The sequence below is a fragment of the Coregonus lavaretus genome (assembly GCF_964263955.1).
Source record: "Coregonus lavaretus genome assembly, chromosome: 20".
In the NCBI taxonomy this organism is placed as follows: Eukaryota; Metazoa; Chordata; class Actinopteri; order Salmoniformes; family Salmonidae; genus Coregonus; species Coregonus lavaretus.
Genome location: NC_140007.1, coordinates 42,563,859 through 42,590,013, shown reverse-complemented (window position 1 = coordinate 42,590,013; position 26,155 = coordinate 42,563,859). Strand labels below are relative to the sequence as shown.

The 26,155-nt window shown below is 43.9% G+C and overlaps 2 protein-coding genes across 3 annotated transcripts in view; both read right to left on the bottom strand.

Annotated features, from left to right (window-relative positions):
- LOC311148031 (tumor necrosis factor receptor superfamily member 14-like) overlaps positions 1–3,572 on the bottom strand; it is a 48,252-nt gene extending 44,680 nt beyond the window's left edge. For both annotated transcript variants that reach the window (XM_084184921.1, XM_084184920.1), the window contains exon 1: positions 3,544–3,572. The gene's annotated coding sequence lies outside the window, so the exon portion shown is untranslated. The remainder of the gene's footprint in view (positions 1–3,543) is intronic.
- A 9,957-nt stretch (positions 3,573–13,529) lies between these two features.
- LOC311148178 (tumor necrosis factor receptor superfamily member 14-like) lies at positions 13,530–25,795 on the bottom strand (the record flags this gene model as incomplete). The annotated part of the gene is made up of 6 exons (XM_084185062.1): positions 13,530–14,936; positions 15,063–15,150; positions 15,385–15,540; positions 15,686–15,811; positions 15,902–16,001; positions 25,766–25,795. 6 exons carry the CDS (start codon positions 25,793–25,795, stop codon positions 14,783–14,785), a joined length of 654 nt encoding a protein of 217 aa, XP_084041188.1. The 3' UTR covers positions 13,530–14,782.
- Positions 25,796–26,155: the final 360 nt, after the last annotated feature.

The following is a 26,155-nucleotide window of genomic DNA, read 5'->3' as shown; positions in this document are numbered from 1 at the left end:
CAAAACTTTTTGGAGTTAGTGCTACAGGAAGCAAATTTCTGTTTGAAAAAGTTAGCCTTTGCTTTCCTGACTGCTTGTGTATATTGGTTCCTAACTTCCCTGAAAAGTTGCATATCGCGGGGGCTATTTGATGCTAATGCTGTATGCCACAGGATGTTTTTGTGCTGGTCAAGGGCAGTCAAGTCTGAGGAGAACCAGGGGCTATATCGGTTCTTAGTTCTGTATTTTTTGAATGGGGCATGTTTATTTAAGATTGAGAGGAAATTACTTTTAAGGAACAACCAGGCATCCTCTACTGACGGAATGAGATCTATATCCATCCAGGATACCTGGGCCAGGTCAATTAGGAAGGCCTCCTCGCTAAAGTGTTTTAGGGAGCGTTTGACAGTGATGAGGGGTGGTCGTTTGACCGCGGACCCGTTACGGACGCAGGCAATAAGGCAGTGATCGCTGAGATCCTGGTTGAAGACAGCTGAGGTGTATTTAGAGGGTGTGTTAGTCAGGATGATATCTATGAGGGTACCCATGTTTACGGATTTAGGGTTGTACCTGGTAGGTTCGTTGATAATTTGCGTGAGGTTGAGGGCATCTAGCTTGGATTGTAGGATGGCTGGGGTATTAAGCATATCCCAATTTAGGTCACCAAGCAGTACAAACTCTGAGGATAAATGGGGGGCAATCAATTCACATATGGTGTCCAGGGCACAGCTGGGGGCTGAGGGGGGTCTGTAGCAAGCGGCAACAGTGAGAGACTTATTTCTGGAAAGGTTTAAACTGTTTGGGCACAGACCTGGATAGTATGATAGAGCTCTGCAGGCTATCTCTACAGTAGATTGCAACTCCACCCCCTTTGGCAGTTCTATCTAGACGGAAAATGTTATAGTTGGGGATGGAAATTTCAGAATTTTTGGTGGCCTTCCTGAGCCAGGATTCAGACACTGCTAGAACATCAGGGTTGGCAGAGTGTGCTAACGCAGTGAATAACTCAAACTTAGGAAGTAGACTTCTGATATTTATGTGCAAGAAACCAAGACTTTTGCGATTACAGAAGTCATCAAATGATAGCGCCTGGGGAGTAGGAGTGATACTGAGGGCTGCAGGGCCTGGGTTAGCCTCTACATCACCAGAGGAACAGAGGAGGACTAGAATAAGGATACGGCTAAAGGCTTTAAGAACTGGTCTTCTAGTGCGTTGGGTACATAGAATAAAGGGGGCAGATTTCCGGGTGTTATAGAAAAGATTCAGGGCATTATGTACAGACAAGGATATGGAAGGATATGAGTAAAGTGGAGGTAAACCTGAGCGTTGGGTAACAATGAAAGAGATAGTATCTCTAGAGGCATAAATTGAGTCGGTCTCTGAGTGTATGGGGGGAGGGACAAAATAGCTATCTAAGGCAGGTTTAGCTAGGCTGGGGGGTCTACAGTGATATAGTACAATTAGAAATAACCGAAACAACAATAAACTAACCATGTTTGGGCTGAGGCTAAACATAAACAGGATGTAGTACCGTAAAAAGGAACAGTCCAGCAGATATCAGCTATATAGCTGAGTTATCATAAGGTCCGGTGGTGAAGCACTAGTGAGTAAGAGGGTTAGCAGGGGCTAGTAAGGGCTAGCAGATGGATGGAATCTTCGTGGTTAACGTCGTAACCACATCAGACGATTTCGTCGGCAGACCAGTCGTGTAGGATCGGCGGGGCTTCGTGTCAACACTAGGTGGTCCCGTCCGGTTGACAGAGAGGTAGATAGCCGGGAGATGGGCCTAGCTCAGGATGCTTAGCCAGACCACAGCGTCCGTTTTGTTGTAGCCAGCTGGTAGCGATGAATCCGGAGTTAAAGGTCCAGTGATTCAGTGATTCCGGCGGAAAAACTGATATGTTCTGGGTCGATAACGCGCTGTGCAGACTGGCCGAATATCCGGTGATCAATGTCCAGTGATTAAAATTAATCCCGCTGAAAAAATCCAATGTTCTGAGTGAAACACCGCTAGCTGTGGCTAATAGCAAGTAGCTAGTTAGCTGAAACTGGCTAGCTAGTTTCAACTGGAGATTCTAGATTCTAGACAAAGGTAAGTCAACAATAGAATCCGTTTCACATTGAGTGAGGCGGGTTGCAGGAAAGTATATTTTCTAGAAGGATGAAAAGTCTGATAGGGAAACATGTACGAAAAATACAAAAAAAAACAGGGTATTTACAGGCTATTTACAGACACACGACAGAAACAGGACTGCACTACTTCGCCATCTTGGATGTAGACATGCTTTTGAGTTATGTACCCAGTAGGTCCTCTGGCACTGGCCTTTTAACTATCCTTTAGACTTATAGAAGCCTTGCTCAAGGGCACAGACAGACTTTTAAAAATATATTTTTATTCCACCTATTCGTCTCAGGGATTCAAACCAGTGACCTTTCAGTTACTGGCCCAACACTCTTAACCGCTAGGCTAAGTAGCTCCCTCAGAGCCTGTGGCACCAGCCTTTTAACTATCCCAAAGCCTATGACCAAGAGTTGTGGGTTCTATTCCCACAGGGGGCCAGTATGAAAATGTATGCACTCACTAACTGTAAGTCGCTCTGGATAAGAGCGTCTGCCATATGACTAAAATGTAAAAATGTAAGAGGCATGAAGAGTCAGCCTGTAGTTATTATGCCCCCAGCCTCTGGAATAGCCTGCCAGAGAACCTGAGGGGGGACGTAACTGTGGACATATTTAAAAGAGATCTTAAAACACACCTTTGTAGCTTTGCTTTTCCTCAGGGTGCTTTTTAGACATTCAGTTTTATTGTTATTCTTTTGTTTTCTATCCTCTTATGTTTGTTGTCTAGTAAATATTACAGTTTTTATTTTAATTGTCTTTATAGTTTTTTTTTTCCTGTGAAGCACATTGCATTGCATTCCTTGTCTAAAATGTGCTGTATAAATAAAGCTTGATTTTATTTAATTTGAATGTGTTCATATGGCAAAGGGTGGTGCTCTTTCCATTAGTTGAATTTTAACTTTTTGATTTTTATCATTTTAATTCAGATTTTTATGATTAACCACGTGACAATACTTTTGAGAAACGAAAACGTTATTATTGAAATGAAACTGTTCCATTAAAATGTGCATATAAAAATAATAATAACTGGCACGCAGATATGTGGAAATAAATTGTAAGAGCCCCAAACTTGAAACTCAAGATCTGCCTATGGTCTTTATTATAACACCCATTAACTAAATATATAGCTATAGGCTAATATTTCGTCCATTTTTTTGATTCAAACAAGCAAGCTTTTAATTATATTTCTTGAAAACGACAAGGCCAAAGCTTTTCATTTTTCAAGAACAGGTAAAATTCTACTGAGTTCAGCATCGCACTTTCAAATCAGAAGGCAGTTGAGTCACCAGAGGAAGAACAGACATCGAAAACAACAGGGAGAGAACAGCCTTGTCGTCAAATTACAAATACAGTCATTCATCAAGATTTTTTTTCTCTCCAGTTACTGCACGGAACATGTTAAGAAGGCTATTTCTACATATACGCAAATAATCCATATCTTACCCTGCCTTGGTTCGCATTTGGACTATTGTACTTTCTTTCACTTTGACTTTCCAAATAACGAAAAGTGGGAGGCTACTGATAAACTGATAAACCATCCCAGAAAAATAAGTCATGAAACTCCTGTCAATTTGGTAAAAGCCTACATTCTATTGGTGGGTAACATAAAATGTTTCGACATGATTTAACTTCGTGTAGGAACGCGTCATAGCTATATAAACCTTCACTGGAGATATGGGATCACACGCTATCACATTATCATAACGCTTTTAATACAATTACCTACACTCCAGATCGCCAAATCAGACAATAGATGGTATGGCCATACTTGACTGGAACACATCCATCTGTTTATGTCGTCATGACAAAGTGTAGATTTCGTTTAGATGTGCTCAATCTAAACAGTGTACCAAATTATTAACCTCAATCTCATTAATTCTGAATGTGTCCCTCAAACGCGATTGTTTAGATTTAAATAATTATATACATAATTTAATAGGATCTCTGTGGTAGGCTAACAACTAATTTACATAGAATGAATATAATGGGCTTGGAACCTCTAACCCTGGCAATTCATTTTATTTCTATGTAACAACCACTCTATGACATTAGCAGCCATAGAGAGAACGTGTTTCATCTTTATGATAGCAGTCTCAAAGCAAAACTGTATTAATTGAGATGGAATGTTAAAACCTTCTATGTAATAACCATAAATATTGTAAACTATATGATAAAAATAAAAAAATTGTCCCATTGACTTTTTTCTCTCTCATATGATCTTTGTAAAATGTCAACATAAGTACTGGTCGTCTAACATCTAAATTATTATTAAGATAGAAGTCGCCTATCACTGCTTTCTACAATAATAATTACATTTTTCAATTCACATTTAATCACTCTTAGTTGATAGTTTGTTTTACTGACCGAAATGACAAGGAATCCAGTCAATAGTCAGAGAGAGAATGTCATGATCGTTTAATGACTCGTGGAACCAAGGCGCAGCGTGATAAGCGTACATTTCTATTGTAGTACACAACACAAACAAAACAACAAACAAACGATACGTGAAGTCCTGAGGTTACACAAAACAAACCTTTACGGAACAAGATCCCACACCAACTAGTGCCAAACAGGCTGCCTAAGTATGGTCCCCAATCAGAGACAACGAGCTACAGCTGCCTCTGATTGGGAACCACCCGGGCCAACATAGATCTAAACGATCTAGAACAAAAAACATAGAAAACTAAACATAGACAATCCACACCCTGGCTCAACATTTAATAGTCCCCAGAGCCAGGCCGTGACAGTACCCCACCCCAAAGGCGCGGACTGCGACCGCGCCACACAAACACAACAGGGTAGGGGCCGGGTGGGCATTCCGCCTCGGAGGCGGATCCGGCTCCGGGCGTGACCACCACCTTCTCTCCACCTCCCCGTTGCGCCCCTGGTCTGGTCCCGCTGACTGGAGCTGGACCCGACGACGGTGGATCAAACCTTACCGGCTCCGGACTGGAGCCGCTGGCCGGAGCTGGACTGGACACCGGTGGAGCGGATTGCTCTGGCTCCGGAGTGGATCCGCTGACTGGAGTTGGACCGGACCCCGGTGGAGCGGATTGCTCTGGCTCCGGAGTGGAGCAGCTGACCGGTGCCGGACCAGGCACCGGTGGAACAGGCACGGGCCGTGCCGGACTGGACACACGCACCACTGGCTTGGTGCGGGGAGCAGGGACGGGCCGGACCGGGCTGACGACGCGCACCACTGGCTTGGTGCGGGGAGCAGGAACGGGCCGGACCGGGCTGACGACGCGCACCACTGGCTTGGTGCGAGGGACAGGAACAGGCCGGACCGGACTGGCGACGCGCACCACTGGCTTGGTGCGAGGGACAGGAACAGGCCGGACTGGACTGGGAACACGCACCACTGGCTTGTTGCGGGGAGCCGGAACGGGCCGGGCCGGACTGTGGAGGCGGACTGGAGGTCTGGAGCGGAGAGCTGACACAACCCGTCCTGGCTGAATGCCTATTTCCACACAATATGTGTGAGGCATCAGCACAGGACGTACGGGGCTGTGCACTCGTACTGGCGCTACAGCACGTGGCACTGGCGCAGGATATACGGGACCGAGGAGGCGTACTGGAGACCACGAGCGTTGAGCCGGCACACTCTGTACTGGCTGTATGCCCATCTTTGCACGACACGTGCGTGGTGCTAGCACAGGACGTACAGGACTGTGCCGGAACACTCGCGGCACAGTACGTGGCTCCGCATAACACGGAGCCTGCCCAGTCACACACTTCCTAGCCTGAGTACGGGGAGTTGGCTCTGCTCTAACCCTAGGCTCCGCCAACCACCCTTTTAGCCCCCCCAAAATGTTTTATTGGGGCTGTCTCTCGGGCTTCCTCCTCGGCCGGTACCCTCTGTGTTGCCGCTGCTCCTCTCTATAGCGCGCCTCCACAGTCTCCTCCCAAGGACGGCGATCCATTCCGGCCTGAATCTCCTCCCAAGTCCAGGATCCCTTCCCGTCCAGGATCTCCTCCCAAGTCCAGGCTGTCTGTTCCTGGACACGCTGCTTGGTCCTCTTTTGGTGGGATCTTCTGTCACGATCGTTTAATGACTCGTGGAACCAAGGCGCAGCGTGATAAGCGTACATTTCTATTGTAGCACACAACACGAACAAAACAACAAACAAATGATACGTGAAGTCCTGAGGTTACACAAAACAAACCTTTACGGAACAAGATCCCACACCGACTAGTGCCAAACAGGCTGCCTAAGTATGTTCCCCAATCAGAGACAACGAGCTACAGCTGCCTCTGATCGGGAACCACCCTGGCCAACATAGATCTAAACGATCTAGAACAAAAAACATAGAAAACTAAACATAGACAATCCACACCCTGGCTCAACATTTAAGAGTCCCCAGAGCCAGGGCTTGACAGAGAAGGTCCATCTGCCTTTAGTTGAGGACAATCAGAAGTGTCCATCATGTGCCAGAGCATCAGCAGAGCATCCCAAAGTCATCCCTAAATCTGCCCCCTCCCTCCGGTGTAAGGTGACAGGACTACTCATGTTGCTAGCTTATTGAATGGATGATACTTAAAATGTAACCCTTGCAATTGCCATGAATAAAAGCATATGCCCATAGGTAATAACACGTCAAAACAAAACATTGAAATCAACGTTTGTTTAGTTCTGGAGAGGTAAAACAAACAGCTTGTGTAAAAAGAAAACTATACGTTTAATGAATAAAGTGAAAGTTAATGAATGTTTCTTGCATGACACTGAAGCCTGCAGGTTAATTGCTCCACTAAAGGAAATGGCAGGTTTAGTCTGCTTGGACCCAGGAGCAGCCAGAGAAGGTCATCAGAACAAGCCTAACTTCACCAGAACCACCATGTCTGAGGACACAGGGGGGAAGGTATTGAAGTCGGAGTTGATAGTGCGTCTGTCAGAGGAGGTCAGGAATCTGAGGGAGGTGGAGAAGGAGGTCCAGGAGAAGAGCCAGCAGATAACTCCTGAGTGGGCTCCTGAGTGGCGCAGTGGTCTAAGGCACTGCATCGCAGAGTGCTAGCTGTGTCACTAGAGATCCTGGTTCGAATCCAGGCTCTGTCGCAGTTGGCCGCGACCGGGAGACCCATGGGGCGGCGCACAATTGGCCCAGCGTCGTCCAGGGTAGGGGAGGGAATGGCCGGCAGGGATGTAGCTCAGTTGATAGAGCATGGCGTTTGCAACGCCAGGGTTGTGGGTTTGATTCCCACAGGGGGCCAGTATAAAAAAATATGTATTCACTAACTGTAAGTCGCTCTGGATAAGAGCGTCTGCTAAATGACTAAAATGTAAAATGTAAATGTAAATAACCAGGCTAGAAGAGGAGCTCCACAGGCTGAGAGAGGCCAGCCCTGGGTGGGGTGTTGAACATGGAGGGTTCGGAGCCCTGTTGGACAAAGAAGCAACTCACTCTGAGACAGAACACCAAGACATAGAGCATGAGGTTAACCCTTAGTTAACACTGTCAGAGTTAGGAATGAATCATTTGTTAAAATTTGAAATTGATATAAAGACTGCACGTAATGTTACCATCTGGTATAAGACCTACAACGGATCTAATCTTGCATGGTGGCCTTGTCTGAGTCTTGGAACATGGCCTCAAACACAGCTCTTCAGATATACAGAGAATGCTGTGGACAGTGAGGAGGAAGACAACAGAGTATCACTTACTGAACAGATGAGAGAAGTGGAGAGAACCAATGAACAACTGATGAGGGACTTAGAGGAGGCCAGGAAGAATCATGTGATCTCTTCTGGTGTGTAGGAGAGGAGATACAATATCAAACACAGCTTTAGAGCCTAAACTGTGGGAGGAGGAGCCCCCAATCCCAAATCTCCCCCTTGCCCCTTTCCCCTTAACCCCTATGTACTCTGAGAACTGAAAGGTTTGGATAGGTGTGAACAATCCTGTCAATAAAAGGTGACACTCTTATTGTATGTTATCCCAATCAATACTGTATTTGTACTCTGCAGGTACAGTGAGTTCCTTGTGTAGAACTCTGTCCATAAAGGAAGGAGAGCTGATCTCTGCTAAAGGCCAGCAGGATGAGTTGAGACAGCAGCTGAAGGACCGGTTGGCCCAGTAACAGGCCATGTCTAGACAGGTATGAACATGCTTTGAGTGTGTAGATTTGTAGATTAGGCTATATAGCTGTATATGTGAATCAGACCTGGGTCAAATATGTATTTCAATAAATCAAACACATTTTATTTATAAAGCCCTTTTTACATCAGCAGATGTCACAAAGTGCTATACAGAAACCCAGCCTATTTCAAATTATATGAATATTTCAGGTGTTCATGATTTATCTTAATCGGGAGGCAGAGGTTGCACTTTTGGGACTATTCAGTTGTTTCCTTTGTGTCTAAATTGAGCACACCTAAAGTTTTTCAAACACAATGTGAATGTGACTTCTCTTTAACCTGCCTTTATTTTCAGTTCACCTGTTTACGTGACAGTGTGAGGAACTCACTATAATGCTGGAGGAGGAGAATGAACCCTGAGGCAGGTAGGGACACGTCTTTCCTGTTACTTCATCAGATAACTTTGTTTATACGCTACACTTCATCTCAAAGAGACAAAGTTAGAAAGCCTGACTCACAGTTAGAAAGCCTCAGTACTTGTGTGTCTGTGTAATGTCCACTAGAATAGAATACAGCATATCTACCGTGTGGGGTTGGAAACATGATATGTTGTTGACTGTTACAATAAGAGCAAGCTGAAAGTGAAAGTTGAAGTCAGACTTGAAGAAACATCCTCTCTCTGACCACAGAACAGAAGTGTTCCAACCCCTGCCTCTCGAATGTGAAACATGGTTACACCTCTTTCTGCTTGAGTCAGGGTTTTTTGTGGTTCTTAGTGAAAAGCCTTGCACAGCTCTTAATGATACCAAAGTACATCATTTTGTGATGTAACTTTTTGCTCATGGATGTCTAAGTAAATAGACTAGGACAAGTGCATTGATTATGTCAAGGAATGCTTCAATGAGAAACCTCAAAGATTGGCAAGTAATGTAAAAGAAAGGGTTTAGATCAGGGGTGTCAAACGTACGGCCCGCGGGCCGGATCAGGCCCGCAAACGGGTTTAATCCGGCCCGCGAGATGATTTTAAAAAAAAAAGTAAAAATTTTTTTTATAGAAAAGAAACTGCTGTTCCAATTGCGTCCACTGGATGGCGCAATAGCAATTGTGTTAAGCAAGCAAACTGTTTATACCGGGGCAGAGCAAGTAGGTCAAGCACGTGCAGCCAATGAGCTACTTTGTTTTGCCCGCGATATTTATTACGGCTTCTACTTTTAACATTATGTGCTTTGGCACCCTCATTGCCCCAATATGTCTCTGTCAAAAAAGAGAAAAGTGGACGCAGAGTGCAGAGTGTTCCAAGAAAAATGGTCATCCTATTTAATCACGGAATTGAATGGGAAAGCTGTATGTTTGGTGTGTTCAGAGCATGTTGCAGTGCTGAAAGAATATAACCTTCGTCGCCACTATGTGAGTCTTCATGCCGACAAATATGACAACTTTCAAGGACAGCGGAGATGAGAGAAGGTGAATGAACTGTTGGCGGGTCTGAAGAAACAGCAGTCTGTGTTTACTCACAGCCGAGACATCAGTGACGCTGCAGTGAAAGCTAGCTACCTCATTGCTAATGAAATCGCAGTGGCTTCAAAACCATTTAGTGAGGCTGAATTTGTAAAAACATGCATGATGAAGGCAGCGGAGATTGTGTGCCCTGAAAAGCGGCAGGCTTTTGCAAATATCAGCCTGACAAGAAACACAGTTGCAGACAGGATTTCCGATCTTTCAGTGGATTTGGACAGCCAGTTGAAGCAAAAAGTAAAGTCATTTATTGCGTTTTCGGTTGCAATTGATGAAAGCACGGACATTACAGATGTTGCACAACTGGCCATTTTTTCATCCGCGGAGTTGATGACACATTGACCGTCACCGAGGAGTTCGTGGAGTTGGTGCCGATGACAGATACAACGACAGCAGCTGATATTTTTACCGCACTCGTCGGCGCGCTGGACAGGGTCGGAGTGGACTGGTCCCGCGCTGTCAGCCTGGCTACAGATGGTGCGCCCTCAATGATCGGGAAAAAAGCAGGCGTTGTGACAAAGTTCAGAGAGAAAGTGCAATCTGCAAATGGAGGACGTGATTTTTTGACTTTTCACTGTATTTTGCACCAGGAGGCTTTGTGTTGCAAGTCATTAAAGATGGATAACGTCATGAAGGTGGTCATCCAAACTGTTAATTTCATCCGATCCAGAAGCCTGAATCACCGTCAGTTTGACAGCCTTCTCAGAGAGAAAGACCACATCTATGGCCTGCCATACCACACTGAGGTAAGATGGTTAAGCCGAGGTGCTGTGCTGAGGCGTTTCTTTGATTTACGAGAAGAAATTGAACAGTTCATGGAAGAAAAGGGCAAACCAGTGTTAGAATTTCATTCCGCAGAATGGATGCCGGACCTTGCATTTATGGTGGATGTTACAGAGCACCTGAATAACTTGAACAAACAGCTGCAAGGGCGCAACAAAGTTGTCACGCAGTATTATGACAGCATACGTTCTTTCAAGTTGAAGCTGTCATTGTGGGAGACGCAACTTGCCGGTGGTGATGCAGCTCACTTCCCCTGTCTGAAAAATGTGTGCGCGACCCAACATGTGGCAGACATGAAGCGGTTCAAAGATAAAATAACGGGACTGTTACGGGAGTTTGAGCAACGCTTTCAGATTTATGTTTATATGTTTTTATGTTGATGTGCTATTGTTTTTAATTGTTTTTATTTTATTTGTATATTTAACCTATTCTTGACTCTGTGGTTCTTGCACTTGTTTGGGGAACAGGATTTCATTATTTTTATCTACATTTCTGCCTGAGAAATGACACCCTGATATAGTTCTGTGATCTGTGAAACAGTTCTGTGAATCACTGAGGCATTGTGTGTTTGTGTGTTCTTTGTCCTCAGAACTTTCAAATAACTTGAGGTGTTTTATGATTAATAGTGATGTTGTGTTTTTGGACACTGTCCTTAGGCTCCAGCTTTATGTTTATATGTTTTTATGTTGATGTGCTATTGTTTTTAATTGATTTTATTTTATTTGTATATTTAACCTATTCTTGACTCTGTGGTTCTTGCACTTGTTTGGGGAACAGGATTTCATTATTTTTATCTACATTTCTGCCTGAGAAATGACACCCTGATATAGTTCTGTGATCTGTGATATACTTCTGTGAATCACTGAGGCATTGTGTGTTTGTGTGTTCTTTGTCCTCAGAACTTTCAAATAACTTGAGGTGTTTTATGATTAATAGTGATGTTGTGCTTTTGGACACTGTCCTCAGGCTCCAGCTTTATGTTTATATGGTTTTATGTTGATGTGCTATTGTTTTTAATTGTTTTTATTTTATTTGTATATTTAACCTATTCTTGACTCTGTGGTTCTTGCACTTGTTTGGGGAACAGGATTTCATTATTTTTATCTACATTTCTGCCTGAGAAATGACACCCTGATATAGTTCTGTGATCTGTGATATACTTCTGTGAATCACTGAGGCATTGTGTGTTTGTGTGTTCTTTGTCCTCAGAACTTTCAAATAACTTGAGGTGTTTTATGATTAATAGTGATGTTGTGCTTTTGGACACTGTCCTCAGGCTCCAGCTTTATGTTTATATGTTTTTATGTTGATGTGCTATTGTTTTTAATTGATTTTATTTTATTTGTATATTTAACCTATTCTTGACTCTGTGGTTCTTGCACTTGTTTGGGGAACAGGATTTCATTATTCTTATCTACATTTCTGCCTGAGAAATGACACCCTGATATAGTTCTGTGATCTGTGAAACCGTTCTGTTAATCACTGAGGCATTGTGTGTTTGTGTGTTCTTTTTCTTTAGAATTTTCAAATAAACTTGACGTGTTTTATGATTAATAGTGATGTTGTGCTTGTACTATTTTGGACACACTGTCCTCAGGCTCCAGCTTTATGTTGTATGTTGATCGTATTAAAACAAAGAAAACAATCTGAAGTTGTTGTTTTTAAGTTATATATATACCATGATTTTTCCGGTCCGGCCCACTTGGGAATAGATTTTCCTCCATGTGGCCCCTGAGCTAAAATGAGTTTGACACCCCTGGTTTAGATAATGTATCTCCAGCAACACAGGGCTTACATCCGGTCACTGGATAGGTTGTACTGCCCTCTAGTGGCAGTAGCTTTAACAGATATTAACTAAGTCTCATGTTAATCCAATATAAATACAAGGTATTTGTCAATGATCCACTGATTGCGGTCCTCCAGGTTGTAGTCCAGCTGCAGGAGGAAGTGTCCCAGAGGAAAAAGGAAGTAGCTGAGGTTAAAGGTCAGACGAAGCAGCTCAGCCAGGCGCAGAAGGTGGAGAGAGAAGCCCAGAGGAGCCTGAGGAGAGAGGTCCAGGTCTGCCAGGAGACCATTGACTCTCTGAACCTGCAGAGCAACAACAGCCTAGTGGCTCTGGAGTAGATACAGACCAGGGCATTACTGACCTCTCTCCTCATTCATAGTCATCTGGAGCACAGACCAGGGTATGACTGACCTCTCTCCTCATTCATAGTCATCCTTATCATGATGTAGGCACCAATGATGTTGTAACCAATAATGTTGTAACCAATGATGCAATGATGTTAACTATACGTTTATAGATAGTATGCAATGATGTAGTTATGAAAACAGCAGAAAGGACTGCACACTGTCTGTATCGAATTACCACCTTTAATCACAATGTTTCAATCCTGTTTTTATGTATACTTTATTAGCCCAGCACCTACCTTTTTAAGGATGTGCATCTAACCACAAACATTTCTATAGCAATGGTGTAAGGTATTAATAGGAAGGAATACTTAATGAAGGATTTATGAAGAGATTCTAAGTAGATAAACTATTAATTATCGGTTTGTTTATTAAGTCATAATAAACCTGGTTCCATGTCTTCCAGCATGAAAGGTGAGATTGAAGATCATCAAGGCTGTGAAAGCAGCAGCTCCATCACCACAGAAGAAGATCTAATGCGAGAAAAAAGCAGCTCCAACACCACAGAAGAAGATCTAATGAGAGAAAGCAGCAGCTCCAACACCACAGAAGAAGATCTAATGTCACACACAGTGGAGGAACTCCTGACAGCTGCAACTGGAAGGGATAATTTTGAAGTGGGCGTCCTCCATGCATTTCAAATAATAAACACTTATGGCAATTGTACATGCTTTTGTATTCGCCAATCAGAATGCTAAAACCAAACATAGACTGACCTGCACCTGTTCTGATAGGCCTATTTAATCTAATCTCCAAGGTTACACTAGAGCAGAGTAAAGTCATTGAGTGTGAATCAATTCACTAGTGGCCTAGGTTTTTTGTTTTATTTAGCAAAACATATTTTTTTTACAAAATAAGGTACACTTGCTGAATGTATGTTGATTATTTTCACAATATTAACAAATGTACAAGTGTTTTGTGCCATTACAAATTACTGTACAGAAAAACAACAAGTAATGTAAAATGTATCAGATCATTTAAATAGAATTTACATAGAATTTTAATTCAAGCAATCATCAAACCAGTTTTGTTAAAAGGCACAAGTAAAGACTGTTCATATCACATTTGATTTTTAAATAACAGGTGAATCAAGATCACAGATCCCAGTAACGTTGGCTGAATACAGCCAACTCCTGATAAATCCACATTGGATTAGTCAAAATTCAAGTGGAAATGCATGCAGTTCATTTTATCCACGGCGCTGTGGATATCTTCACGCTCCAGTTCTGGTGTGTGGCATCCATGACACTTCATCTGAGTACAGTGGATGGTGATCATTGATGATATTGCACGTTTTCAATGGTACACTTTCAAACTCAGCTCCCAGATTAGTGCAGGCTGCGAGATGTGACTGACATTTTACGGGTGGGGAGAGAGCGAGAGTGGGGGGTGGACATGGAGGGCGCATGGCTTGAAGCACTGAACATCATGATGTGAATTGGAATGTGTGTAGGCTATTACTAGCATCAGAACTTCACTGAATTACATAATTATATACTAGACATTAGGAATATTTTTGGAACTTAAAATAACATTATATAAACCGGTTTTCAAGATTTGTAAATAACAGTTCTGTTCTTTTGTTCCCAGTTCAGTTTCTGTTTCATGAAGAAAATGTACATTTAAATAATTTAGCAGAAGCTCTTAGGGTTAAGTCCCTTGCTGAAGGGCAGATCAACATAATTTTTTTTTCTTCCACCTAGTCTGCTTAGGGATTCCAAACAGCAACCTTAGTCAGCTAGTCGGCTGAGGGATTCAAACGGGCGACCTTTCAGTTACTGGCCTAACGCTGTTAACCGCTAGGCTACCTGCCGCCCAGTGGTCCTCTCTCTGACTCACTCACTCACTCTCACACACGTACGCACACACACAAACACTAAAAAAGAATTCATACACACACTTAACAATAATTTACAGATGCAATAGAAACAGATACAATTCCTAAAATGAATCTGAGTTTTTTCTTTTTTTCACTATTATTAAAACTATGTCCAGTGTAGCTCAGTTGGTAGCGCATGGTGTTTGCAATGCCAAGGTTGTTGGTTCAATTCCCATGGGGGACCAGTATTAATGAAAATGTATGCACTCACTACTGTAAGTCACTCTGGATAAGAGTGTCTGCTAAATGACTAAAATGTAAACAGCTCCAGCTAATATCACTGTCATGGATGCCACAGCACTGCTTCTAGCTGTTGAATGGGATAGTTGTGGTCCACACTCTGAATCCGACCAAGGGGATCCTGGTTTCATTTCCTGAAGTCCCAAGGATTCACATCTATAAACAGATAAATACTGGCCATTAATGATTCATTTATAACTTGGTCATACATCTTTCAGTTTTAGATGTGTGTTAGGTAACTTTGTATTTAGGGTAAAAACTATTTGTGTAAGCCACACTTACTCTGTGTGTGACTGGCAGGCTGTTAATGATCCATCTGAATAAGTATCACCAGTACAGTCAGAACACACAGTATCTGTAGATGTTGTTCCTGCATAAATGGAGGTTTAAACATACGTTTAAATTATTAAAAAACAAGACATCCCAAAACAAACTTGTAAACATCGTACTTAAACTTTCCCCATGTACTCTTCTTGACTTATTTTTAATTCTCTAATGATTTCAATCAATCAATCAAACGATCAGCTACTTTTAATTCAGTAGAGTAACTTGGCACACTAGAAATCATGACAAAATCATGTTGAATACTTGAGAGGAGACCAACCTGTGTGACGGATGTATTGACCAGGTTTACAGCTGCTGTGTCTCTGGGCTATTCTACAACCATCTTTGTCAGAGAGCAGACAAAAGAACCCCTCCAGTGGCCCGCAAAAATCATCTGATTCTGGTTTGCATGGCTGTTTTACCCTCAAACCCAAACCTATGAAGAACACATTGCATTCATTATCTGAAAAAAACATATTAAGCCAGTCAAATGTCAATCATAAATCACATCTGATATAGCCTGTAGCACATTACCTCAGTATTAAAGTCTGGCTATTGTATAAATACAGGACAACTCTCACCTGAATCACAGCTGGAACATGGTGCACATTTCATGAGACCATTGGGCTCATCAAGGAATGTAGAATCAATACAGGACACACAGGAGGTGCTGGTGAATTCAGTACAATGCTTATGTACACGATTTCCTGGGGAAGAGAGAATCACAATGTATGGAATTTCTATTGGTGTTGATCATTTATGAACCTATGATGATGATGTAAAGAGAGGTTCCTTACCTGGTGAACACATGGGACAACATTCATCCCCTATTCTGTACTCGGCTCTACCACATGCAATACAGGATCCGATGCTTACAATCACCAATATATTAGGTATCTGGAAGTAGAGAAAATGTTAACAAATTCCCAAAATCAAAACTGATGTGTATTTATATAACTTAAAGAACTAGTTAGCACAATTCAAACAATATTATTCTAATTTCAAATCAATGTAAATATGTAGGACCATTTTATACAGGCAGTGGGACCTGGTTTGAGCCCCAAAACAGGTGTGGGGGGGTGTCGGGGGGGTTTGCCTGTTTTGCATGTTATTTTGGCATTAATTCATGTCACGTATCCGTTTGCAAACAATGTAAAAAAAAAAATATTGAGTTAATAAAGCAGCATACAAACATGCTCTCTTTCTCTTCTTTGATTGGATGTCACGCCCTGGCCTTGAGAGGCCTGTTGTCTTTAGTTGGTTTAGTCAGGGCGTGAGGATCTATGTTAGAATTTCTATGTTAAGGATCTACAGTGAGGGAAAAAAGTATTTGATCCCCTGCTGATTTTGTACGTTTGCCCACTGACAAAGAAATGATCAGTCTATAATTTTAATGGTAGGTTTATTTGAACAGTGAGAGACAGAATAACAACAAAAAAATCCAGAAAAATGCATGTCAAAAATGTTATAAATTGATTTGCATTTTAATGAGGGAAATAAGTATTTGACCCCTTCTCAATCAGAAAGATTTCTGGCTCCCAGGTGTCTTTTATACAGGTAACGAGCTGAGATTGGGAGCACACTCTTAAAGGGAGTGCTCCTAATCTCAGCTTGTTACCTGTATAAAAGACACCTGTCCACAGAAGCAATCAATCAATCAGATTCCAAACTTTCCACCATGGCCAAGACCAAAGACCTCTCCAAGGATGTCAGGGACAAGATTGTAGACCTACACAAGGCTGGAATGGGCTACAAGACCATCACCAAGCAGCTTGGTGAGAAGGTGACAACAGTTGGTGCGATTATTCGCAAATAGAAGAAACACAAAAGACCTATCAATCTCCCTCGGCCTGGGGCTCCATGCAAGATCTCACCTCGTGGAGTTGCAATGATCATGAGAACGGTGAGAAATCAGCCCAGAACTACACGGGAGGATCTTGTCAATGATCTCAAGGCAGCTGGGACCATAGTCACCAAGAAAACATTTGGTAACACACTACGCCGTGAAGGACTGAAATCCTGCAGCGCCCGCAAGGTTCCCCTGCTCAAGAAAGCACGTATACAGGGCCGTCTGAAGTTTGCCAATGAACATATGAATGATTCAGAGGAGAACTGGGTGAAAGTGTTGTGGTCAGATGAGACCAAAATTGAGCTCTTTGGCATCAACTCAACTCGCCGTGTTTGGAGGAGGAGGAATGCTGCCTATGACCCCAAGAACACCATCCCCACCGTCAAACGTGGAGGTGGAAACATTATGCTTTGAGGGTGTTTTTCTGCAAAGGGGACAGGACAACTTCACCGCATCAAAGGGATAATAGACGGGTCCATGTACTGTCAAATCTTTTTTTTTTTTTTGGGATGGATCAGCTTAATATTGCAGATAGATTGTATCTTCTATCAATGTAATTGTCTGCATCACTTCCAATCCCCCATGTTTTTTTTATTTTTTATATATATATATTCCCCTTTATTACTTTTCAACCCCACCATCCTTTCCCTACTTGGAGTAAATTAGTGAACAACAACGCCCAGGCCTCTACTTCCGGTCTATACTTACTATCTACACCTTATGGACAGAGTTAATTTTACAATAATTCTATATCTATATATATATATATATATATATATATATATATATATATATATTTATTTATTTTTTTGCTCCTGAACTTCTTCTACTCTCAACCTCTCCGATCATTTTCATGATGTCCATCCGGTTTGCTTCTAAATGCCATATCTTTCTAACTGTGCTCTTTCCCAAAAGCTCCCAACATACAACCTATATACCTATTATGGACACAGTATGCTTACATTATTAGCTATCTTTGTTATTATTTGTTGTTATTTGTTATTAGTCCCATCCTTCAACTCTATTCAATACCTCCCATCTATCTCTTAACACCATCCATATAGGATTTCTATTTGCCATATATATTTCAACCATACTGTGATGTTTTACAAAAGTTCTGAACCTTTCTATTCTCATTGCTTCTACAGATTGTGAATTAAAAATAAACATTTTTGCTAAAAGTATTATTATATTATTGATTGATTGACTATGACTTTTCAGATCACCCAGTAATGCTATCTGCAAGGTTAGTTCCAGGTAAATATTGCAATCCTTTAGCCATTCCTGGACCTGTGTCCAAAAACAAGCTACAAATGGACAGAACCAAAACAAATGATCTAATGATTCTATCTCTTCACAGCAAAATCTGCAGAGCTGGGAAGATTGTATCCCCCATATAAATAACATTCTATTGGTAGCAAGAATTTTATATAATAATTTAAATTGAAAGATTCTAATTTTTGAATCCGGTGTCGTTTTGCGTGTCAGTTCATAAACACTATGCCATGGGATCGGTACGTCAAAGATCTCTTCCCAACTATTTTGCAATCTATATGGGACTGCTGTCAATCCTTTGGTCCTTAAGTGAAACTGATATACTTTTTTATTTATCACAGTTTTCCTTAACCAATTATGTTCTTTAATGCATGGCCGACAGACAAGTTCCTTACTTTCTCCCCCTTCAACATTCCTCTTCCACTTTTGCGGTAAGGCTGCAATTATTTGGTTGTAATTTTGGGTAGAGCAGACATTTCCATATGTTTTTATTAGCTGCATGTGCGCCATAACTCCACCAGTCCTACCGATGATATCATTTACGAAGATTATACCTTTTTTAAACATTCTGTCAATAAATAAAGGTTTTTTGTCAATTAGTATATTTGAATTTAACCACAATATTTGTTGCATTATTTGTTCTGTCGTTTCTGGAGGATTAAATTGAAATTGCAACCAACTTTCTATGGCTTGTTTTAGAAATAGTGACATTTGGGAGATTATTTCCTTTTGTACTGTCAAATCTTGGGTGAGAACCTCCTTCCCTCAGCCAGGGCATTGAAAATGGGTCGTGGATGGGTATTCCAGCATGACAATGACACAAAACACACGGCCAAGGCAACAAAGGAATGGCTCAAGAAGAAGCACATTAAGGTCTTGGAGTGGCCTAGCCTGTCTCCAGACCTTAATCACATAGAAAATCTGTGGAGGGAGCTGAAGGTTCGAGTTGCCAAACGTCAGCCTCGAAACCTTAATGACTTGGAGAAGATCTGCAAAGAGGAGTGGAACAAAATCCCTCCTGAGATGTGTGCAAACCTGGTGGCCAACTACAAGAAACGTCTGACCTCTGTGATTGCCAACAAGGGTTTTGCCACCAAGTACTAAGTCATGTTTTGCAGAGGGGTCAAATACTTATTTCCCTCATTAAAATGCAAATCAATTCATAACATTTTTGACATGCGTTTTTTCTGAATTTTTTTGTTTGTTATTCTGTCTCTCACTGTTCAAATAAACCTACCATTAAAATTATAGACTGATCGTGTCTTTGTCACTGGGCAAACGTACAAAATCAGCAGGGGATCAGATACTTTTTTCCCTCACTGTAGATGTGTATTTCTATGTTTGGCCAGGTGTGATTCCCAATCAGAGACAGCGGTCGCTCGTTGTCTCTGATTGTGGATCATACTTAGGTAGCCATGTTGCCTACCTTTATTTTGGGATCTTGTTCCTGTTAGGCTGGTATGTGTATAGCCTTTTGGACTTCATGTTACGGTGTTTGTTTTTGTTGTATGTTTATTGAGTATATAAACATGTACGCTTTTCACGCTGCACCTTGGTCTGACCCGTCTCTCAACGATCGTGACATTGGACTGATCAAGTTACTTTCAAAATCTTAGCTAGCAAGCTAGACAAGCAGTCATCATCATGAATCCCGTCGACAATCTACTGGCAAATTATTTTCAATCCTTGTCATATAAATTATTGTCAAGGGGTGCTGAAGTTGGGTGTGGTGCATGAATCAAGCGCAGGACGCAGAAGCACAGTCCAAAATACTTTAGTGCAATATTCACGTAGAAAATAAGCACAATAAGCCCAAAGGCGAAATTACGGCGCACACAGGCGTCAAACAAACGGCGCACTAACATGTGCGAAAAACCTCTCCAAAACACTGGAGGGAAGTACGTAGCTCCAACACGAAAACAGAAGAGCAATCACACACAAAGACAAACACAACCAACGAGAACTAAATAGGACACTAACGAGGACTAACAAGACACAGGTGTACAACATCAAGACAAAACCAAACGAACATGAAACATAGATCGGTGGCAGCTAGTACTCCGGGGACGACCGAGACCCCCAAACGCTCCATGAACGCTCTCCAAACACGGGAGGTAAACTGGGGGCCTCGATCAGACACTATATCCTCGGGTACCCCGTAATGCCGGAAGACGTGGGTAAATAGGGCCTCAGCGGTCTGTAGGGCAGTAGGAAGACCCGACATAGGGAGAAGACGACAGGCCTTAGAGAACCGGTCCACAACGACCAGGATGGTGGTATTCCCCTGAGAGAGGGGAAGGTCTGTCACAAAATCCACCGAGAGGTGGGACCATGGTCGTTGTGGAACGGGCAGGGGTTGTAACTTACCCCTGGGCAGATGTCGGGGCGCCTTACACTGGGCGCACACTGAGCAGGAGGAGACATAAACCCTCACATCCCTAGCCAAAGTGGGCCACCAGTATTTAGTGCTAAGGCAATGCACTGTCCGGCCAATACCCGGATGTCCAGAGGAGGGTGACGTGTGAGCCCAGTAAATGAGTCGATCCCGAATCTCGAGCGGAACGTACTTCCAACCCTCAGGACACTGTGGAGGGCTGGGGTCGGTACGCAACGCTCGCTCGATTTCGGCATCGACCTCCCACACCACCGGTGCCACAAGGCAAGACTCCGGTAGTATGGGAGTAGGCTCAACGGACCTCTACTCCGTGTCATACCGCCGGGACAGCGCATCTGCCTTACCATTCTGGGACCCAGGGATGTACGTGATTTTAAATACGAACCTGGTGAGAAACATACTCCATCGAGCCTGGCGAGGGTTCAGTCTCCTCGCTGCCCGGATGTACTCCAGGTTCCGATGGTCAGTCAAAATGAGGAAAGGGTGTTGAGCCCCCTCTAGCCAATGCCTCCACACCTTAAGGGCTTGAACTACAGCTAACAGCTCCCTGTCCCCAACGTCATAGTTACGCTCCGCCGGGCTGAGCTTTTTTGAGTAAAAAGCACAGGGGCGGAGTTTAGGTGGCGTGCCGGACCGTTGAGAGAGAACGGCCCCTATACCTGCCTCAGACGCGTCCACCTCAACCTGAAAGGGTAATGCGGGATCCGGATGCGCCAGCACCGGAGCCGACGTAAACAGGTCCTTCAGTCGCCCAAAGGCCCTGTCCGCATCAGCTGACCACTGCAGGCGCACCGGACCCCCTTTCAGAAGGGACGTGATGGGAGCTGCCACCTGTCCAAAACCCCGGATAAACCTCCGGTAGTAATTCGCAAAGCCCAAAAACTGCTGCACCTCTTTTACAGTGGTTGGGGTTTGCCAATTACGCACAGCGGACACACGATCCACCTCCATTCTCACCCCTGACGCAGACAACCGATAACCCAAAAAGGAGACCGACTCCTGGAAAAACAGACATTTCTCTGCCTTGACATATAGGTCGTGCTCCAACAGCCTCCTCAATACACGACGCACTAGGGTTACATGCTCGGCTCGGGTAGACGAGTACACCAGAATATCATCAATGTACACGACCACCCCTTGTCCCTGCATATCCCGGAAAATGTCATCTACGAAGGATTGGAAGACTGATGGAGCATTCATCAACCCATATGGCATGACAAGATACTCGAAATGACCTGACGTGGTACTAAACGCTGTCTTCCATTCGTCGCCCTCCCTAATGCGCACCAAGTTATACGCGCTCCTGAGATCCAATTTTGTGAAAAACCGCGCTCCATGCAATGACTCCGTCATGGTCGCAATCAGAGGGAGTGGATGACTGTATTTCACAGTAATCTGATTGAGACCACGGTAATCAATGCACGGGCGCAACCCTCCATCTTTCTTCTTCACAAAAAAGAAGCTCGAGGAGGCGGGAGAAGTAGAGGGCCGAATGTATCCCTGTCTCAAAAATTTGGCTATGTAAGTCTCCATAGCTTTTCTCTCCTCTTGAGACAAAGGATACACATGGCTCCGTGGGAGCGCTGCTCCTGCCTGGAGATCAATCGCACAATCCCCCTGTCTATGAGGAGGCAACTGCGTCGCCCTAGTTTTACTAAACACGAGAGCTAAATCCCCATATTCAGGCGGAATGTGCAGTGCGGGCACTTGGTTTGGACTTTCCACCGAAGTCGCCCCCACGGAAACACCCAGACATCGCCCCTCGCACTGAGCAGACCACCCATCGAGAGCCTTCTGTTGCCACGAAATAGCAGGGTTATGGGTGCTTAACCAGGGAATTCCCAGCACCACTGGGTACGCAGGAGAGTCGATCAGATACAGCTGTATAGTCTCTTCATGACCCCCCTGCGCACACATCCTAAGTGGCGCTGTGATCTCCCTAATCAACCCCGACCCCAACGGGCGGCTATCTAAGGCATGAACAGGAAAAGGTTTGTCAACAGGTAGGAGAGGGATCCCTAAATCTAAACAAAACTTCCGATCAACAAAATTCCCAGCTGCGCCTGAATCTACTAGCGCCTTATGCTGGGAATGAGGTGCAACCTGTGGAAAACAAACAGGTATACAAAAGTGCGCAACAGAAAGCTCTGGGTAAGTGGGACGTCTACTCACCTGGGAGGCCCCCCCAGTGCGTGGCCTGTTGTCTTCTCCCCCGGAGAACCCTCCCCAGCACCTGGCCGCAGTGTGCCCTCCACGGCCGCACTTGGTGCAGGAGACAGGCCCCCTCGGGCTCCTCCTCCTCCTTTCTCTAGCGCCGGCACCCCCGAGCTCCATAGGGCTCGGCTCGGAGGTGCCGGAGGGCGGAATGGACGGACCCCCCTCGGGACGTCCACGGGTGGCCAGCAGGGTGTCCAGACGGATGGACATATCGACCAACTGGTCGAAGGTGAGATGGGTATCCCTGCAGGCCAACTCACGTTGAACGTCCTCCCGTAGGCTACATCGAAAATGGTCGATGAGGGCCCGTTCATTCCATCCTGCGTCCGCCGCTAGAGTCCGGAACTCTAAAGCAAACGCCTGTGCGCTCCTCCTCCCCTGTCTCAGGTGGACTAGACGCTCCCCCGCCGCTTTGCCCTCAGGTGGATGGTCGAACACGGCCTTGAAGCGACGGGAGAACTCGGCGTAGGAGATGGTGTTGGCGTCCATCTTCCTCCACTCGGCGTTAGCCCACTCCAACGCCTTGCCCGTGAGACAGGAGATGAGGGCGGAAACGCTCTCGTGTCCCGAGGGCACCGGGTGTACAGTGGCCAGGTAGAGCTCCACCTGCAGGAGGAACCCCTGACACCCGGCAGCTGTTCCGTCATACGCCCTCGGGAGCGAGAGCCGAATCCCCCTGGGTTCCGGACCTGGGACTGGTGGACCGGCCGATGGGGTTGGCAGGGTAGGTGGAGGTGTGGGTACCCCGCTGGCCTCCCATCGGTGCAAGGTATTGATGACGTCCTGTAGCGCGGTTCCCAGTTGTCGTATCTGGTCATCTTGGCCGCGGACATGTTCCTCCAGCGACTCAGGCGTAACTGCAGATCCTGCTGATTCCATTCTGGTGTGTGATTCTGTCAAGGGGTGCTGAAGGTGGGTGTGGTGCATGAATCAAGCGCAGGACGCAGAAGCTCAGTCCAAAAGACTTTAGTGCAATATTCACGTAGAAAATAAGCACAATAAGCCCGAAGGCGAAATCACGGCGCACTAACATGTGCGAAAAACCTTTCCAAAACACTGGAGGGAAGTACGTAGCTCCAACACGAAAACAGAAGAGCAATCACACACAAAGACAAACACAACCAACGAGAACTAAATAGGACATTAACGAGGACTAACAAGACACAGGTGTACAACATCAAGACAAAACCAAACGAACATGAAACATAGATCGGTGGCAGCTAGTACTCCGGGGACGACGACCGCCGAAGCCTGCCCGAACCAGGAGGAGGAGCAGCCTCGGCCGAAACCGTGACAATTATAGATAAAAGGTATTGGTGCTCATCGGCCATTGGACATAAACATTACACAACAAGTCGGAAATCGCCAATTCAACAATGAGGGGTTTGGAAGGAATCAGTGGCTAACTGCAAATGTTGCAAAGCAATCATTATTTTGCTTCCCTCTGCCTGCTATTCGGTGGAGAGGGTGTGTGGTCCAAGTCTGGGTTTAAGGATTTAAAACGTTGTCTGAAATGGTCTCTTTTCCAAGATTAAAAGGATAAACATTCACTCGCAACACCATGGGGCAGTAAAGGTTGAACGCATTGGCCATGCTGTCAATCCAGCATGACTTCTGCCGCATTCAAAACAACTGGAAACTCGGAACTGGGAAATATCACACTTCAGTGAGTTCAAGACAATTAGGAACTCTGAAAAAAACTAGCTCCGACTGGGAAAATACGGTTTGAACGGTCATCCAACTCGGAATTCCAAGCCGGGAACTCTGGCCTCTTTCTAGAGCTCTGACCTGAAGATCACTGACATCATGATTCAACCTTGTTTTTTTCAGAGTTCCCAGTTGTCTTGAAAGCACCTTTGATGACAACATTTGCCCACAAGAAAGACCGCCGCACCACCTTCCTGTTCAAGTGAGCACAGCACAACAACGGTGAGTTCAGATATGTGCTTTTCTTCACGAGGAGGGGATACTATATAATGTTGTTGTGTCTGTAACCATGTTTGCCAGTAACAGTCTCTTCCCATTCAAATATTTGTTTTCAACAAAACATTCAGTAATAGACCCATATAATTCCAGTTGATATTGCGAGAGTTGTTTTGTTTGCGCAATGTGTCGGTATATTGTCTATAAAATTGGATCCTCGTGAATGTATTTTCCTTCCTTTTTAGACCACATAATAAAATACTTAAAATGGTAGGCTAACCGCGTCTCTCTCTCTCTCTCTCCCTCTATCTGAATCTATTTGAATTTCTGTCGGTGGCCATTTTGAAAGTGCTGAACGAATAGGCCTACCTCGTCACAACTCGTTTGCTTGCACTTGCTTAAACTTAGAGCTAAGTGTCAATGATATAAGAACAAACATTATGAATTTACTGAACATAAATGTAATGTTGGTGTATGGTTCAAAGGTCAAAACTTATGTTGGCTTTTGTTATTATTGAAGGACAATGAGGTTCTTATCGACTTACACAAATCCACAAGGAGTCAGTAGAAACCACATCTGTTTAAGCAAGTCAGCCATATCTTTTAAAAAGTCAGTAAATGAGGCTGAATTAACTGCTTCACTGCCAGACAAGGCTCCGCTGACAGCCAGGTGTAGCGTTGGTAAGGATTCACTCCATGGTGCTGAAAGGAAAGCTCTGCTGTCGGGACAGCTTTATGTAGGCCCTAACAGTTTGTGGGCACCGTTTGTCACCGTTATAGTGCAATTAATGTATTGTTTAGTGTTGTGTTGTGTAGTGGCTTTGCTGGCATGCATCTAAAAATTGTTTTTGAGTTTCCACCAACAAGAATTACATGCTAAAATCGCCACTGGGTGGCGCCCCCTGGTGTGTAAAAATTCAGCATACTGTGTAGTGCCAGGAATTTATGCTGTGTGAAACATGCCAAGCTACAAAATGTGCAAAACATAAATGTTTTACTTACAATCCATATCAAGCTTTCAAACTGTGCCATGGTTCCTCAATCCTCACCAACTCACTGGAAGACCCACACACTGGATTTGTGAAGTTCTTAGGAGTTATGGAGTATCATGAACTGATGAACTGACCTGAAGACTTAATCAAAACCTTAGGAATCAGAGAGATGAATTACATGAATAATTGGAATATGAGGGGATCTATGGAATATGAGTGTTTAACAGAAATAGTCAAAAAAGTTGTAGGAAAATAGACATGTGAGGTGGATATACAATTGAGTAACAAGAATAATAATTTGTGCCTCTGATAAAAAAAAACTGTTTGCAAGTTAAAATTGGTATACGGCAGGTTTATAAAATACCCTCATTTAATTATTACTTGGAATGATGAAGAACTA